The sequence below is a fragment of the Otolemur garnettii genome, unplaced genomic scaffold (genome assembly GCF_000181295.1).
Source record: "Otolemur garnettii isolate 467f Iridium unplaced genomic scaffold, OtoGar3 scaffold00088, whole genome shotgun sequence".
Lineage (NCBI taxonomy): Eukaryota > Metazoa > Chordata > Mammalia > Primates > Galagidae > Otolemur > Otolemur garnettii.
The window spans coordinates 3,144,097-3,163,410 of NW_003852483.1; the positions used below are offsets into that span (position 1 = coordinate 3,144,097).

The 19,314-nt window shown below is 38.0% G+C and overlaps 1 protein-coding gene across 2 annotated transcripts in view; it reads left to right on the top strand.

The window, feature by feature from the left end:
* The window catches only part of SHC3 (SHC adaptor protein 3), a 159,793-nt gene that overhangs the window by 121,083 nt on the left and 19,396 nt on the right, over nucleotides 1-19,314 (top strand). For both annotated transcript variants that reach the window (XM_012808351.1, XM_023516251.1), the window contains exons 8-11: nucleotides 4,923-5,073; nucleotides 6,002-6,089; nucleotides 8,912-9,070; nucleotides 12,570-12,865. In XM_012808351.1, coding sequence (XP_012663805.1) covers nucleotides 4,923-5,073; nucleotides 6,002-6,089; nucleotides 8,912-9,070; nucleotides 12,570-12,865 — 694 coding nt within the window. The remainder of the gene's footprint in view (nucleotides 1-4,922; nucleotides 5,074-6,001; nucleotides 6,090-8,911; nucleotides 9,071-12,569; nucleotides 12,866-19,314) is intronic.

The window sequence follows — 19,314 nt, forward strand, 5'->3', positions numbered from 1 at the left end:
TATCACATGTTTATTCAAATTTTCTATCTCTCCTTGAGTCAGTTTTGATAGTTTGAATCTTTCTGGGAATTTCTCCATTTATCTAATTTGTTGGCATATAGTTATTCATAGTTTCTTTTGATAATCCTTTAAATTTCCATGTGGTTGGTAGTAAATCTCCTCTTTCATTCCTAATTTTTATAATTTCAGTCCTCTCTTTTTTCCTCATCTGTCTAGCTAGGACTTGAACAATTTTGTTGCTATTTCTAGGAATCAACTCTCAGTCTTATGAATTTTCTTTATTGTTTTTCTACTCTCTATTTACACTTTAATATTTTCTTCCTTCTGCTTATGTTTAGTTTGCTCTTCTTTTTCTAGTTTCTTAAGGTAGAAGTTCATATATTGGTTTGAGATCTTTCTTCTTCTGTTGCATAGGTATTATTATTTTTTTTTTTCAACAGGGTCTCACTTGGTCACCCAGGCTGGAGTGCAATGGTGCAATTAGATTTTACTGCTACCTCAAACTCCTGGGCTCAAGTGACCCTCCCACCTCAGCCTCCCAACTAGCTAGGACAACAGGTGTACACAACCACATCTAGCTAACTTTTAAAATTTTTTGTAGAGATAGCACCTTGTTATGTTTTTCAGGCTGGACTTGAACTCTTGGCCTCAAGTGATCCTCCCACTTCAGCCTCTCAAAGTGCCGAGATTACAGATGTGAACCATTGTGCCTGGTCAAATGTTTACACTGTACAATAAAAGCACTTCTTTTGCTTTGTCTCATAAATTTTGGTATGTTGTTTTTGTTTTCAATTATTTTAAAATATTTTCTAATTTCCCTTGTGATCTCTTTTTTGACCCTTTTTAAAAAATTTAGAAATATGTTGTTTAATTTCTATTTACTTGTGATTTGCCCAAAATTCTTTCTAATATTGATTTCTACTTTGATTCCCATTGTGTTTTGAAAAATGCTTTATCTGATTTCAGTTTTTTTTAAGCTTGTTTTATGGTTTACCATATGGTCTATCATGGAGAATGTTCCATATGCACTCGAGAAAAATTTTGATTCTGCTGTAGTTGAATACGGTGTTCTATACATGTCTGTTAGGTCTCAATTTATTGAGTTGTTAAGTCTTCTAGTTCACAATCTTCTGTCTAGTTGTTCTGTTATTGAAAGTGGCATATTAATCTGTCCAACTATTATTGTTGAATTGTCACTTTGGTTTTGTTAGATTTTGCTTCATGTACTTTGGAGTCTATTGTGAGATACCCATATTTATATAGTAGAACCTCTGTAGGTTGAGTCCCTCACTCAAGGGATTATAACAAATTGGTCAATATATGGAAGTGGTCAACATAAGGAACTAGGCCTACTATACATTGAGTACATATGGCACATGTCCACTCTATGAAAATTAGGTTAACTTAAGGAGGTTATCAATGCAGGGAGGAGGTCAACTATGGAGGTTCTACTATAAGTGTTATATCTTCCTGATGGACTACCCTTGTATCATTATAAACCTATCTTCCTTACTTTTGTAAAAACTTTGTCTCAAAATCCATTTTGGCTAATATTTGTACAGCCAATCCTGCTTTCTTGTGTTACTGTTTGCATGAAATGTCTTTTTACATACTTTAAATCTATTTATGTCTTTAAATCTAAAGCATGTCTTTTAGAGGAAGCATGTAGTCAGACCATTCTTTAATTCATCCTTCCAATTTTGCCTTTTAGTTGGAGTGTTTAATGCATTTATATTTAATGTAATTATTTCCATAAGGATTTTTTCCTTGCCATTTTGCTATTTTTTCTATACATTTTATTTCATTTTTGTTGTTTGATTGCTCCATTAATACTTCCTTTGCTGTTAAATAAATATTTTTAAGTGTACCATTTAACTCCTTTGTTGTCTATTTTACTATTTTTAAAAGTAATTTTCTCAGTGGTTACCCTGAGGAATATGGTTTTCCTCTTAATTTATAACAATTTAGTTAAGATTGATACCACCTTTATTTTAATAATATATAAAAGCTTTGCTCCTATGTAGCTTCATTCTTCCATTCTCCTTTGTGCTATTGTTGTTATGCAAATTACATCTTTATACATTATGTGCCTTTTGACACAGATTATTTCTTCATTTAGTTGTCTTTTAGAGGGGTGACATAAAAGAGTTACAGGAAAAACTACATTTATATTATCTTTTATATTTGCCTATGTTGCTAACTATACCATTATTCTCTATTTCTTCATATTGGTATGAATTATTGTTCACTGCCCTTTCATTTCAGCCTAAAGTACTTTTAGTATTTTTTACGGGGCAGTTTTTTTTTTTTTTTTTTGAGACAGAGCCTCAAGCTATCCCCCTGGGTAGAGTGCCATGGCATCACAGCTCACAGCAACCTCCAACTCCTGAGCTCAAGTGAGTCTCCTGCCTCAGCCTCCCAAGTAGCTGGGACTACAGGCGTCTGCCACAACGCCCGGCCATTTTTTTGGTTACATCCATCATTGTTGTTTGGCGGTCCTGGGCTGGGGATTCAAACCCACCACCTTAGGTGTATGTGGCTGGCGCCTTAGCCGCTTGAGCCGCAGGCGCCGAGCCACGGGGCAGTTTTGTTAGCAATGAATTTTCTTCATTTGTATTTATTTGAGAATATCTTAATGTCTGCTTCTTTTTTGAAGGATATAAAGTTTTATGGATATAAAGTTCTTGGTAGACAGTCTTTCCCTCAGCACATGGAATATGTCATTCCATGCCTTTGACTTCCATTGTTTCTGATAGGAGATTAGCTGTTGATATTATTGAGGAGCCCTTGTACATGATAGTGGCTTCTCACTTGCTGCCTTCAAGACTTTCTTTTTCTGTTTTTCTTTGGCTTTAAATAATTTAATTATGATATGTGACTCTCTGAGTTTATCTCAACTTGAGTTTTTTTGAACATGTTGGATGTATAGATCAATTTTTAAAAATAAGATTTGGGAAGTTTTCAGCCATTATTTCAGCCCTGCCCTTTTCAGGCCTGCACTTTTCAGTGCCCTTCCTCCTCAGGGCACTATATTATGTGTATGTTTGGTTTAATGGTGTCATATACATCTCTGGGGCTCTTTTCAATTTTAGTAATTTTATTTTTTCTGTTCCTTAGACTGCATAATCTCAATTGATCTATCATTCTTTCTTCTGTCTACTCAACCTAAAGAACTTCAAGCTAATTTTTTATTTCAGTTATTTGAATTTTTAACTCTATAATTTCTGTATACCTCTTTTATTATTATTTCTGTATCCGTATTGATACTCATTGTTTGGTGAGGTGACATTCTTCTGTTTAGAGCTTTATGCATGGCTTTTTTTAGTTCTTTGGATAATTTAGAGTCTTTGTTTAGTTAGTATGAAGTCTGAGTTTCCTCAGGGACAGTTAATTAATTGTTTCTTTACTGTATATAAGCCATACTTTTGTATTTCTTTTCATGTCTCTTTTATTTTTCAAAACTGGAAATTTTAAATAATATAATGTGGCAACTCTGGAAATAAGATTTCTCTCTTCCTCAGAAATTTGTTGCTATTCCTATTTGTTTTGAGAGGTTGTTTGTTTTAGTGGTTTTCTAAACTAATTCTGTAAAGTCTGTATTCTTTGGCAGATTTGTCCACTGATGCCCCTGTTTGGTTTGCTTATTGGTCAGCTAATGATTGGGGAGATATTTCCTTAAATGCTTGGAACTATGAAGTCTCTTAGTCTTTTCTGAGGGGCTCTGTTCATTGTGTTGGGGTTCTTCTTCAATAGTTAGCCAGGTAGTTGCCAACTCTGCCCTTGCCTTCACTTTATTCTTTGACATAGCTTCAAGGTCAGTCAGAGGTGAGAGCTTACAATCTTCTTAAATCTATTCTAAGCAGCCACACAACTCTGGGCATGAACACAGCCTGTGTCCTTCTAGATTCCCAGAGATATGTCAGAGCTTATTAAAGTTCTCATAAACATATGATTTCCAAGCTTTTTCTTTTAAGCTTCTGGATTAACCCAAATGTTTTCAATTTGACCCAAATATTGCCCTCTGCCTCAGTGAGCCACAATGTTAAACACTTGTCTCTAATTGTTTTTGACAAATGGCTCTGGGAGAAGAGACATTTTGCCCTGAGCAAGCTCCAAATCAGGTCAGGCCAAGTAAAGACAGCCTTGGGAGTTGGATCTTCCAAAGAACCAACAGACATGTCAAATAATGATAGTTCTCTAGGACTGGGGCTTTGGTGGACCCTCAGTGCTGCTCTGCCCCTACTGTGGCTGCTAGGCTGCTGATGTGAAATCACAGTGATATCTATGCTATCAGAGATGAAAATTCAAGGCTATCAGAGATGAAAACTGGATGATTTAAAATCCCACAGAGATAATATTCTTACAGCTATTTGCTTATTTTTTTAAACATAAATACCCCCCTGAGTTATTGTAAGATTCTGGTTAATTCTGAATTCTGAAAACATTGAATCTGGCAAAAGTAGGTTTTTTGGTTTTGGTTTTTGGCCAGTTTTCTTGTTGCTTTTATGGAAAATGGAATTTTCAGATGTCCTTTCTTTGCTATTTCCCTTGATATCACTACGTCTCTATTTTAAAATTATTTTGTTTTGGATAAATTTCATGACACTGAAATGTTTGCCTGTATTGAGAATTTGTTGGCCAAGGTGGCTGTTCTTGGGCATGATTTCTTTCTTAATCAAAATGTATTTTATAAAAGAAGCTCATTTAAACATGACTCCAGTCTTCCAGTGTGTGCAACTCTGAATAAAGCAGGAATATTTGCCCAAACCATTAACCTGCTTTTTTATCTATGCCTAAGACCTAGATGGTTAAAGAGAATTGACTAAACTCTTTTCTTGGTATTAGGTACTAACATCAGATTTGTTCTTTTTTCGCTGCAAGCTCAAATTTGGCTAAAGCACTGGAAAATTCTCTTTTAACAGAATGCAGAGTCTGGATGAACCATGGACGGAAGAAGAGGGAGAAGGCTCAGACCATCCCTACTACAATAGCATTCCCAGCAAGATGCCTCCTCCAGGGGGGTTTCTTGATGCTAGACTAAAAACCAGACCTCATGCCCCTGACACAGCCCAGGTGAGTCTTCTACTCTTTTTCTTAGATGGTGATGAACTTAACTTTATTTCCTTTAATTTTATTTCAGGTCAATGTTTTGTTCAGTTTTTGATGTCGTAACTCATGAACTCTCACAAAGCATCATAATGCCTTAGCCAACTATCTTGTGATTCCTAAGGTCTGAGTCTGGGTATGTCCTCTCCATCCTCATGAAGACCATCATGCTTTGATCTCAGTGAATGGAAGAGAGAATTCAAAACTTTAAAAAGGCCCGGGGTGGTTTAGGTTCTCTACAAAGAGGGAATATACGCCCTTAGAATGATGAGAATTTTTTGAGTTTTTCTATTTTATTCATTCTCCTAATTTTCCCTCCAACTCAAAATTCTAATAAGGCAATTGCTTTCTAGAGTTATAATATCTATATTTTGTTAGAGGAAATTTTGACATCACTTATCTTATGTGAATGATAATGATACCAATAAAAATGGCAAAATAACACTGAGATCCAAAATGTGACACAGAGAGGGAGTTTCCTGGCTTTCATAGGAAATTTCCTGGTTCATAGAGCAAACTTGCCTGAGTGTAGATGATTATAGGCATATGTGTTGAGTGGGAAGTATGTTCTGACACGTAGATACTCTCTAACTAAAATGTATTTTAAGGCATGCATATGGAAGAGCTTGATTTGCTGTCGCACTGGTGGAGGGTGGTGGGAGATAATGCAAACAAGGAGGGGGCCATGTGTAGTTTTGATGGAGATACAGCCTTTTCCTCACACCCACACAAACTTATTTCTCAACTCTTAATGCCAGCCATGAGGCACGAGGGAAAGTTGGGCTTAACAAAAGATACAGGCGCCCTTCAGGTGCTGCCTGCTGTCCTATGGCTTCCAAAGGCAAGAAAACAAGAAGATAATTCTTCCTTTTTGTGTATATGTTTGTGTCTATAGTTTGCAGGAAAAGAGCAAACTTATTACCAAGGAAGACACTTGGGAGACACATTTGGCGAAGATTGGCACCAAACACCTGTCAGGCAAGGTGAGAAGGAAGGTGAGGCAGGTGAGAAAGAAAAAGGACATTTAAACATTAATGGACTTGCCAGTGGGCCATCTGTTTCCTCTGGAGTGGCAGAGTGACCCTCTGGAAATATTTGTTGTGGGTGGTGCTGTAGATTCCCAAGTATATTACAGAAATAGAAATAATGTCCCTGATGCTCACAGGCACAAATCAGGTAGCATCTCTTGCATTGCCAGGACCAGTTCATACTCTGCCTGCACCTTCTGTCTCATGCACCCTGGGGACTGTCCACCTCCGGGCTTCCTATGCTGGGAGAACTTTCTTGCCCACAGTGCTAAGGAACTGATATCCCAAGGGCACCCACCTTCACCAGTTTCAGATGGGAGCTGGTGGGGCAACTCCAAAGGATGTTTTATGATGTTTCCAAGTTTTCCAGCAAGTTTGAGCACCGATGGCTTGTACAGCAACTTGTTGCCTTTCATTCCTGTCCCACTCCTCTTCTCATCTCCCCTGACTCAGAGTCAACTTTGAAAGGAATGTGAAGATACCTACCCCAGGCTGGGAACTGATGGCAGAGACCAAATCAAGGATATAAGTCTCTTACAGGCCCTGCGTACTTTCAGAGGCTATTTCTATGTCTTATCAAATGTAGTAACATTAAAAATAATATAGATATACTTATCTATAATTTATACCTAAAAATAGGCAACTTAGATATATTTAGATATAACTATAATAATTTAGATATAACTAAGTACTAACTGCTAATTGCTCACATGAATCTTTATTCTCTAGACAGTTAATTATGCACATACTTATCATATGTATGAATATATTCCTATCTCTAAGTATCTATGCATCTGTCTTTTAAAGATTTTTTTAAATTTTAAACTTTTTTCCTTCTTAAAAATTTTAATAACTCTTTCAGTAGCTCTGGAGTTCTTGCTGCTAAGTCTATAGAGTCTGTGAGAGATGGATTCACTTGATGATTTTATGTATAGAAATTAAACTTTTTATTGATTTAATGTTAAGGTTTATTCCACCATTATAGCCATCTGTCTCAGGGAGCAGGTGACAATAAATTTTAAGAATTTCCCCCATGCAAAAGAATTCCATGTGTTGCCTGCCCTGAATAAAAGAAGACCCACATTGCTGGCCTGGTCAATAAAACATAAGGTCTGGACAAAACCACCACATGGCTCTGTCTCAGAAAAAGATGGGAAGAGTAAATCAAAGCCATCATTTTGCCAGTGGTAATTTTTCACTGTGGGCTATTTATTTTTGTTCTATATACATTTAAAATATATTTAAATAACATGTGTACACATGGACATGTGATAACTGGTGAGGACTAAAGGAGACATGTTATCACCATCAGATACTTTATTGTAAATATGTCAGGTTTATTTTAAAATAGGTCTTTTTTTGTATATTTAAGTTATTTCAGATTGATAGAGAGCAGGTGATAGAGCAGACTCACCAGAGCAAAATGAGCCTTATACAAGTTCTTGGCCTGGGACTTGAAACTCAACACTCGCAATACATTTCAAACTTGCATTTGGAAATGGTAAATATATTTTATCACAGAACAAATAAGAATGTCACTTATTAATGTGCTGATAGCTATTCCCCCTAAATGAACATGAACTCTAGGTGACACCATGGTGTCATTGACATTTGGAAAGGTCTGTCAGAAAGGTTGTTATTCACTGGGCTTCTGATCCTCTCCTTTTTAAGATTTGTTTTTGAAATTCTTTTCTAAAGGCTGATTTGTTTGCAATGTATACAAACATGTAAACTGCAAATAGCTGTCACTAAGCAAGGACCTGTTAATTTGGGCTCAGCCTCTTAAACATAGATATCACGTTTAGGGGCAGCAGAGTGGAGACTCAGTCGATGAGTTTGCAGGTGACACCCCTCAGTGGAGGAGTGTCAGGACGGCACTTCACTCTCACATGTAGGGATGGGAGACTGTGGCATGCTGGCAAACATCCCACAATGGGCTTTGGGGGAAGCTTTTCAAAAAGCCCTGAACTGCCTCTTGCCAGCTGGATTGAGCTGGCTTTAACACGCCACCGCCTGTAGGGTATGAGACACCCTCTTTCCAGAAATGTGAGCGTCACAGAGCGTTCTCGTGAATATGTTATGTAAGTTAATTGGAGACAGAACACCCACAGAAAGATTCCAAGAGTGACCGGGCAGGTGTTCTCAGGCACCTTTCATACCACTTCCAGGTGACCTCAGCACACTCACTGACCAAATGGGAAGTCCCATCAAAGAAGCATCCCGTGCTCTCCATAGACGCATGTCAGCAGCTAAGGTCCATGTTGTAAGGAGGGACCCTTAGTTCCTTAAAACTTAGAAAGGTATCTTTCTAAACACAGGGCCTATACTTCATGGCTCAGATGGGGTCAATTTATATAGCATTCCCTTACATGGAAAGAAAATAAAAGCAATTCAAATCAGGCTGTGGTTCTTCTGCTTGGTTATTGGATCTTGAAGTGTTTGTAAAGGACAGGAGAGACCCAGGCACATCCTGCCTGCTTAATTCCTATGAGCCTGGGCAGAGGGACCCAGAATATTTGGTAAGGCCGTCATGGTGGAGACAACACAATGTCCACTCTGATGCTGACTGGCAGATCCCCTGTTGACATGAGAGGCTGGCTGGATCTTAGCTAGGTCACAGTGGTGTGTGGTGACAGACTCAGAAGAGGAGAATTTAAGCAAGCAGAGTTTTCTTGCTGGCAGCTTAAGGAACTTAGGAAGTGCTGGGTGGATTCACTGTAGAGGCAAGAATAGTGTCATCATCCTAAGAGAATAAAGGTCATGTTTTCTTGTTGCAGGGTCCTTGGACACCTACAGCACTCCAGAAGGGAACTCGCACTTGGCCCCCCTGGGAGAAGCACCCACCTATGTCAACACCCAGCAGATTCCTTCGCAGGCCTGGCCAGCTGTGGCCAGTAGCACTGAGAGCAGCCCGCGGAAAGACCTCTTTGACATGAGTGGGTTTCTGTTGCTCTCTGGTTTCCTTCCCTTTGGAGATTGCTTTTTCTACTGCTATTTACTTGAAATTTGGGCAACTACTGAATTTTCTGCTAGCAGGCTTTGGGTTAATAGCAATGATTAGCTGCAGTTTTTTAGGTGATGACTGGGCTCGTTTGAGGCTTTTAGACTATAGCCTTCTCTACAGTTAAGCCGCAAAACAATTTCCCCCCTTTTTGAATGGACTTTCCTCACAAAGGTCTGCAACTATATTAAGACAAACAATATACATAAATAAATGTATTTATTTATTCACTTAAATATTAATTGGGTCTTGTGTGCCAACTAGTGTGTTAGTTGCAAAAGATGCAAACATGAAAGGGCACAGATTGATTAATGAAAGTGGGAATTATTGTGAAAGAATTTTGAAAAAGCTTTCCAAGCTACAAAGACCTTTATATGCTAAAGTTTCCTTTCCAAAGTCCTTGAGAATTTCGTAGGCTGAAGAGGGAGGGGAAGGAGATTAGCACTGAATGAGTTTCTACCATGTGCCAGGCACATATTCTTGTGGTTGATTTCTGCAATGACCCTGTAAGATGTTATGATTACTATTATTATCTATGTTTTCAAAGGAGGAAACAAAGAATCCTAGAGGCTAAGTAACTTTACTGCCTGTAAAAGGCAGCCTTGCTGGTCCAAAACCTTCTATCTGTGGTGTTTTGTGTGAATGAGGACAGGGTTAAGTACTTTTATAATCAGGTAGCATCATGCACAATAGTCTGTTCCTTCTCAGCCAATTTGGCTCCCCAGACACCCCAGACTTCCATTTTCTCTTATGAAAATCACCTGAGCCAGAAGAACTATAAAATCCCAGTGCTTTGAGCAACTTAAAGGTCACCTAATCTGTTCCCTTCAGTCCCTGCATTTAGATACATGTGGAAACCCTGACAAGTGTGAAGCCACTTCCCAAGATGCACAGCCTGGTGGGGGTTCTTCAGGCCTCTGCTCTGTTTGTTACAGAGTCCCCCAGCTGCAGGTCAGCAGTTGTATTTATAGTCAGACTATTTTTACTGTTTAATTTAGGAAGTTTAGCAGTGACTTCTGGTCCCAGAGCCTGAGGACAGTTAGATTGGCCTGGGGTTTGAGATGGAAAAATCAGAACCAGAGCCAGCCTTTCCCTATCATTTAATTTCTAGTACTGCTCCCAAAATCAGAAAAGCAAAGACAGAAAGGAGAAAGAGCCTTGGAAAGGTTGGTGTCTTTTGGAAGGTACAAAAGCAAAAAAAAAGCCAACATTCCATGTTCTTTATCTTGAACCACTACTGCTAAAAAAAAGACTGATGATGGTGACTGGTGGTGCTCATGGTGATGATAATGGTGGTAGTGATGCCAGTAGTGGTGATGGCCATATGGTGGTGATGGTAATGGTGCTTATGGTGATAATGATGGTGATAAAAGTAGTGAAGGTGGTGAGATACTGTGATGGTGGTGATGGTGATGGTGATGATGGTGGTGGTGGTGATGGTGGTGGTGGTGATGATGGTGCTGGTGGTAATGATGGTGGTGATGATGGTGCTGGTGGTAATGATGGTGGTGATGATGGTGCTGGTGGTAATGATGGTGGTGACGATGGTGCTGGTGGTAATGATGGTGGTGATGATGGTGCTGGTGGTAATGATGGTGGTGATGATGGTGGTGGTAGTGGTGCTGGTGGTGATGATGGTGATGATGGGGTGATGGTGGTAGTGATGGTGATGGTAGTGTCAATAAAAGTGAACATGGGGATAATGGGAATGATGCTGATGATGTGGATGACAGCAAAGATGATGATAGTGCAGAAACAGAAAAATACAAATTTTCAACTCCTCCAGGTTATCTGGAGAAAAGTAGAATACAAGAGAAAATATACAAACGCAATTTTTGTGAGTAATTTAGTCTTTTTATACCCAAAATTTGTCATAGTGTCAAAAAGACCAAATTCTGGTTTTATTTGTTACCTCACTTTTGTCCATTCTCTACTGACATTTCATAAATTAGGCTTGATTTACAGCATTTGTTGCCTTCTTCCAGAGTGTGAGCCAAGTCCCTGGAGCAAGCTGGGCTCTGGGGAGGTGGCTGGGCTCAGGCAAGAACTGCACCAGCCTATGCTGCTTGTGTCGTCCAGAGTAGACAGTGTAGTCTGGAACAGTCATCATAACGCCTCACACTAGTGTAGCACCATGTGCATTTTTCAGAGTGTTTTTATACACACTGCCTTATTTCAAAATCGAACACTGAGATTTAATTGGACTGCCTGGCTACTTGTTTTGCCACTGGTCTTTGTGGATGTTAGAGACATGTTCTCACCATTCACGTGGGCCCTGCACTGAGATGTGTGCTCTGAAGGGGATGAAACCAAGACGGTCTCGGGCACTCACATGGGAGCCTATTTCCCCAGGGAAACAAGTGAAGGTGAAATAGAAGTAGAGCTCCCAGCCTGGAGCAAGTCACACAAGAAGTGCCCAGTAAATGTCACTTTTCTTCTCATTCTAAAAGGTGCATCTGGGTATCAGATTTATATTGTTTATGTGACTTTTCTATAACTCACTTGGTTGCAATATACAAACATTACATAATTATTCAATTTGTAAACAGTAAAAAATAAATGTTTATAGGTAACTGTAACATGTTTCACCTATGGGAAGTCTTACTATTACAAATAAATATGCGTAATTGACATTATTTAAAAATAAAAAAAATAAAAGTTTGCCTCACGCAAAGATTTTGAAATAAACCTTAGATGGGTTGGGCTTAGGTTCTGCATGAAATCAAAGCTTTGTAGCTCACGTTTTCCTTTGGTATTGGCGGATTTTTATTCAGTTTGTTAATGAGGCTGGCTGAGGCCAGGTGCAGTGGCTAACACCTGTAATCCTGGCACTCTGGGAGGCTGAGGTGGATTGCTTGAGTTCAGGAGTTTGAGAACAGCCTGAGCATGAGGGGGACCCCATCTCTACTAAAAATAGAAAAAAAACTAGCCAGGTGTGGTGGCACACACCTGTAGTCCCAGCTGTTCGAGAACATCACTTGAATCCTGGACTTTGAGGTTGCTGTGAGCTATGATGCCACAACACTCTAGCTTGGAGCAATAGAGTGAGACCGTATCTCAATAAATAAATGAATAAAGATGGCTGATGTTCTAGAGAAAGTAGATGGTGTGTAATATGCACAGCGTCCTCAGTGTGCAAAAATGAAGCCATTCTAGCTAACTAGACAAAGCATGTGCTTGAATCAATAATTGGCACACAGCACAACTCCCAGCTGTCTCAAGAAGGCAGACTCATCAGAAAGTCATGCCAAAATTTGGGCTGTGCTTTTAAATGTTTGTTCTCATGATTCTTGTTATATTATGAGCTGGTTATTTTTTTCCAGTGGGTTTTTTTTTGAGAGAGGAGTTGCCTTTGCATTTCCATTTCTCATATTGTATTTTTCATCCTTTGCTCTTCACGAGATTGACTTGTTGGTAAATGTTATTGACAACAGAACCCTTTGAAGATGCTCTCAAGAACCAGTCCTTGGGGCCTGTGTTGAGCAAGGCAGCATCAGTGGAGTGCATCAGCCCTGTGTCACCCAGAGCACCAGATGCCAAGATGCTGGAGGAACTGAAAGCTGAGCCTTGGTACCAAGGAGAGATGAGCAGAAAGGAGGCAGAGGGGCTGCTGGAGAAAGACGGAGACTTCCTGGTCAGGAAGAGCACCACCAACCCAGGCTCCTTTGTCCTCACAGGCATGCACAACGGCCAGGCCAAGCACCTGCTGCTTGTGGACCCTGAAGGCACGGTGAGCACACTGGGCATGGGGGTGGGGCCAGAACCCGCCAGTAAAAACATACCTCCCTTACACAGTCTCCACTTTGGTCATGCACTGGAAACCACCATACTCTCTCCTTTATCCAGAGTACCCACCAGGTCTTCCAGGGAAGCACAGGGACAGAGGACTCATGCCTTTGGCCAGAGACAGTGCCAGGAGCCAAATATCAGGGCCCCAAGTGGAGCTATACACCTTGGAAACTTATCATGCCCCAGGCTGAAAGCCTTGACTTTCATGTCCTTTAAAGTAAATAGATAAAAAAATAAAAATATAGTAAATAAATACAGAAACTAAAAACATTTTTCTTCCAAACACATGCACAAAGAATATAGGCTCCTGGACTTTTAATATTCATCTCAAATACCTCTAACAGTTGAACCACTGGGGATTTTATTTGAAAGCTGTAAAATGTGTTAAAGCAGTAAGTTAAACCCCCATTCCCTTGTTTCCCATTTATAGAAGTAATGCCGAGTAGCACTGAATCTCCCTGTTCCTCATGCTGTAGGTGTATCTGAATAATCCTAAGAGTTTGGCTGAATTTTCCATCTTCCAGTCAATACATATATTTGACTTCAGCTAGTATATAGTTCAAGAATTTCTAAGTTTAATAAATGCAACTAAATTAATTTAACCATTGCATGAATTCCAGGATAGTTGTTTAAAATCTTTTAACCTGTGAAAACAAATGATCAGGGTAGAGTTACTTAAATAGTAGTTAAGCACGTTGCCTTTTCTGATTGACAGTTCTGGGTGAAGCCTTTGTCTTCAGTTGGATTGGAATGCAATTTAAGTGTGTGGGTGGGTTTGTGTGTGTGGTGAGGGATGGGCGCAGTTACCTGAGATGATCTGTTACCGCAGTCACTGAGATTGAGTTTCTCAAACACCTCAAGCTCCTGGCTTTGTGACATCCATCTCTGCACAGCTCCTCTTCTTTCTTGCCAAGACAACCACTTCCCATTAATGTAATGTATATCCTTCCCACCCACTTTCTTTAGTCTTTTTTTAAACTTCTATTTGTACACATACGAAAACATGTATTTTTGTGCTTATAACTTCTAGAAATTTGCAGACATGATATTGTTCCACAAATCCCACTTCATTCCATCCTTTTCCCCAGTTCATTTTTTTGAGATCCGTCAATGGTGCTTCTTATTTATTGGATCATTGCTACTTGGTTCTGTAATCACTACAGTGGTTCTGTCACCTCCATGGTGTGCATAATACTTACTCAGCTGTCCTCAGAAAGACGTCTGAGCTACTGCAAACCTTCATACATATTTTCCTCTGTACCCAGGGACAGTCTCAGTGGGACAGAAGCCAGTTGTGGAGGGTTTGGTCACAGGATACACTTGCATTTATTCCGCGAGGGTTTGCCTTTGTGGCCGGGATGGCTAGCAGGTGCATCCCGGTAGACATCCTCCTTCCTCCTTGGTATTATCTCTCTAGTTTTGTAATCTGTAAGAGTAAGGAGAAAAGGGCTGTTTCATTGCTTGATTTGCAATTCTTGGATTGTACTTCATTAGCAAATTAACAGGTTTCTCCTATAAATTTTATGTTCTCATCCTTTCTCGATGTCTTTCTTTTGACTTTTCTTAATTTTAAAAAGATGGAAAAATGAGCATCCCATGTATTCAGTATTAAATTGGAATTAGTAGATTAACAACTATCTTTTGACTTTCTTTTTAGGCTTTCTTGTTGAATTTTTTTAGCAATAAGATTTCCGTATGTATTCTCTTGCTTTTTCATCTAACTGATAATTTTGTGACATTTTTCATCACATAGACATCTTTCTTTGACTTCTGTAGCTGAATCCATCCATTTTCCCCTTTGTGGTTTATGGTTTTGAGTGTAAAAATTTTCCTCACTCACAAGTCACAAATATTCTATATTTTTTTCTATTAGCTTTGTAGTTTTACCTTTCACATTTAGGTTTTAATTCCAATTGAAAGTACTTTTGAATATAGTATGAGATAGGGAAGTGACATTTTTAAAATCTTCAGGTAGTAAGCCAATTTCTTGCCACCATTTACTGTATCATTGATCTTTTTTTTCATGCTGTATTGATGCTCCTTCTATGACGTATTAGGTTTCCTACACAATGGGTCTGTTCCCAAATGCTCAGTTCTATTCTGGTGCTCTGACTGGTTAGTCCTTGTGTAAGTACCACACTGTTTTAATGCTTGCAGTTTTGGAACTGTCTTAACACCTGGTGGTGAGCCCTTTCTCTTGGTTCTCCTTTTTTCTAATCTGTTTAGCTACTCTTAGACATTTATTCTTCTTTATTTTGACTTGAGAATCAGTCTTTCAAGACACTGAAATTACATGGTGGGATTTTGATAGGACTTGCATTGAATATATATAAATTAATTGGAGGAGGAATAGACATTTTTCTACATTACATCACTGTATCTGTGAACATGGCATAAATCTCCATTTGTTCAATTTTTAGGGGGCTTCCAGAACTTTATTAAGTTATTTACTAGAGTGTCTAGTTTTTAGTCCCTGTTGCAAGTGGTATGTTATTTTGAGTTTATTTTTCTCAACAATTATTGCTGGGGGAAAGGAATGCAGTGTGATCGTGTGCTAATTCTATTTAATAGCAGTTTCATTGGAATGTTGGTCCTGTCACTGCAAACACTGCCATGGTCCCCATCCTTAGAGGATGCTCTCACCTCACTGCACTGACTAGGGGTGGGGGTGCCTTTGAAGGTTCAACAGGAGAGGGTGCTATGGCTTGTTGTTAACCTGAGAAGGACTGGTTGGAGGTTTTGATCCACTAAAAATGATGTTTCCATCTTCAATCTAGAACAGTTTCTCAATTTTTCATTTTTTAAAATCACCTTGACAAACTGAAGCAAAAAAGAACATTAGTAGGAAAAGAGGAAAAATCAGAATAAAGTCCATAGTTTACTTTAAAAAAATCATAAAAATGCTATTTTAATTTGCATTTCCTTGATGATTAATAACATCGAGCATTTTTCATATGTTTGTAGGCCATTTCTCTATCTTTTGAAAAACCTCTGTTCTTTCCCTTTGCCCACTTTTTAATTTTTTTTTTTTTTTTTGCCAGGGCTGGGTTTGAACCTGCCACCTCCAGCATATGGAGCTGGCTCCCTACCCTTTTGAGGCACAGGTGCCACCCTTTAATGGGTTTTTTTGTTTTTTTTTCTTGCTGACTTAATTTGAGTTCTTTGTAGATTCTATATTTTAGTCCTTTGTCAGATGTAAAGTTTGGGGAATATTTTCTCCCACTCTGTTGTCTGTTCACTCTGTTGATTATTTCCTTTCCTGTGCAGAAGCTTTTTAATTTACTTAAGTCCCTTTTTTAAATTTTAGTTGTTGCTGTATTTGCCTTTGGGGTCTTTGCCTAGGCCAATATATAGAAGAATGTTTCCTATATCTTCTTCTAGAATTTTTGTGGTTTCATGCCTTCTATTTAAGTCTTTTATCCATCTAGACTTAATTTTTGTGTATAGTGAGAGATAGGGGTCCTATTCTGTTCTTAGCATGCGGCTATCTAATTTTCCCAACACCATTTATTAAATAGGGCTTCCTTTCCCTAATGTACTTTGTTGTCTTCTTTGTTAAAGATCAGTTGGTTGTAGGTGTATGGTTTTATTTCTGGGTTCTCTATAGTGTTCCATTGGTCTATGTGTCTACTTCTATTCCAGTACCACGTTGTTTTGGTTGCTATAGCCTGGTAGTATAATTTGAATTCAGATAATGTGATGCCTCCAGATTTGTTCTTTTTGCTTAGGATAGCTTTGGCTATTCAGGGTTCTTTTTGGTTGCAAATGGAGCTTAGGATTATTTTTTGTAGGTCTGTGAAATAAGACATTGGTATTCTGATAAGAAAATAATAATTGTGTTGAATCTGTAAGTCACTTTTACATTATGGCATCATTTTAATGATGTTGATTCTGCCAATCCAAAAGCAATGGATGTTTTTTCCATTTGTTTGTGTCATCTGCAGTTACTTTCATCAGTGTTTTATATTTTTTTTCATAGAGCTCTTTCACCTCTTGGTTAAGTATGTTCCTAGGATTTTATTTTCTTTGTAGCCATTGTGAATGGTATTAAGTTCTTAATTTGACTGTCCCAGCCTGACTGTTATAAATATATAGAAATGGTACTGATTCATGTACATTGATTTTGTAACTTTGCTGATTTTATTTATCAATTCTAGAATTCTTTTGGTAGAATCTTTAGTGTTTTCTAGATATAAGATTATATTGCCAGCAAACAGGGTAATTTGACCACCTCTTTCCTGATTTGGATGCCTTTTCTTTCTTTCTCTTGCCTGATTGCTCTGGCTAGGACTTCTAATAATATGTTGAATAGAAGTGTTGACAGTAGGAATCCTTGTCTTTTTCTAGTTCTCAGAGATAATACTTTTAACTTTCTCCCCTTCAACATCAGGTTGGCTGTGGGTTTATTATGTATACCTTTTATAATTTTGAGGTATGCTCCTTGTATGCCTAGTTTGTTGAGGGCTTTTATCATGAAAGAATGTTGTATTTTACTGAGACAATTACATGGTCTGTTTTTGCTTCTGTTTATGTGGTGAATCACATTTATTGATTTGCATATGTTGAACCATTCTTGAATTCCTGGGATGAAACCCACTTGGTCATGGTGAATTATTCTTTTGATGTGTTATTGAATATGGTGTGCTAGTATTTTGTTGAGGATTTTTGCATCTATATTCACAAAGGATATTAGTCTTTAGTTTTCTTTTTTGTTGTTTCCTTTCTTGGCTATGATATCAAGGTGACACTGGCTTCATAGAGTGAGTTAGGGAGTATTCCCTCATTATTGATGCTATGGAATAATTTCTGTAAGATAGGCACCTGCACTTTAGCTGTGAATCTATCTGGTCCAGGGCTTTTGTTTTGTTGGGAGATTTTTTATTACTACTTCAGTCTCACCAATAAAAAAAAAAGAATGGTGTTTGTTTACAGTTGGCCTTTGGGAGATTATCTTTATCACCCTAAAAGATTACATTCATTCATTCACTTATTAATTCATTCAACAAATGTATACTGAGTGCTTACTTGATCCAGACATTGAATTTTTGGGCACCTAGGATATACTTATGAATCAGTTTAAAAAGAAACTCTCCTGGAACTTATTAATTACATAATTACTCTTATCATATATAGGTGTTGAACTTTATCAAATACTTCTTCAGCATCTTTTGAGATAATAATATAATTTTTTAGAAAAAATTCTATTAATATGGAAAATTACATGGGTAGATTTTCTGAGCTCAAGAAATGGAGTTGTGATTCTACCATAAACACTGCTTCATCTTACATAGTAATTGTAAAATATATTGTTGAATTTGGGTATCACTTATTTTCTTTAGGATTTTTTTTTTGAGTCTCTGTTCATAAATTAAATTTATCTTAATCATTTTTGCTGCCTTTGCTTGTATCTGCTCATCCAGTTAGGATAACAAGATTACATGTTTATTCTTACCTCTTAAAATGAGCTGGGCTTACTCCAAATCAGAGAAAGCTTATTAGAGAGCCCTTCCTTAATCTCAGATAGAATCCTCTGGATATTCCCTATTTCTACATCCTGATTTATTTTTAGCTTAAATCATTTATCACACATAAACATTTCTTTATTAATTCACATGTTATTTGGCTACTCCCTTCTACTAGCTATAATCTCCATTGGGATAGCAATGTTGCTTAGTGCCCCTAGCACCTAGAATAGTCTCTGGTATATAATAGGTATTCAACAAGCACTGGTTGAATGAACTAATGGATTAACTGGGCTTTCACAGGTTAGTAACGGAAAGGCTATGGAGGTGATAGGGTGCTGAGAGTCACATGCTACTAGCAGATATAGAACAACCAGCAAGGTTTTCTAGGTAGAGTCAGCCCAGAATTCTTTCCATTTGTATAGACCATCTATACAGTTCAGTTGTGACTATCTAAAAGACAACAAGGGGGAAAAATACCCAAGCAAGTCTATGAGGATATATATATTTCAGTTCTAAATTTTAGATATTTAAAAAAATGACAAAATCTAGCTAAATATGTCATCGTATAGACCAAAGAGGACTTTTTTTGTTCACTTAATCTGTATATACCAAAAAATAATTTTAAAAGAGTTATGTATTACCAAGAAGTATATTTAGCACACATCACAAACCAGTATCAAGATAATGTAGCAAATAAGAAAGATACGAATTTGTGGTTATGTGATTGAATGAGTTATCCATGTAAGCCAATACCCACAGCCATGTTATCCATCCAATTTTAATTTTGGAGGAGAAATTTGTAGTGGCACTGAGAAAATTTGTTAAGTCATGCCTACCAATGACTGTTCTTTAGGGGGGCTTTTGCTGGATCTGATTATCTAGTTTAATTGATCCTATGGAGGACAGCTTTAGCTGAAAAGGAAAA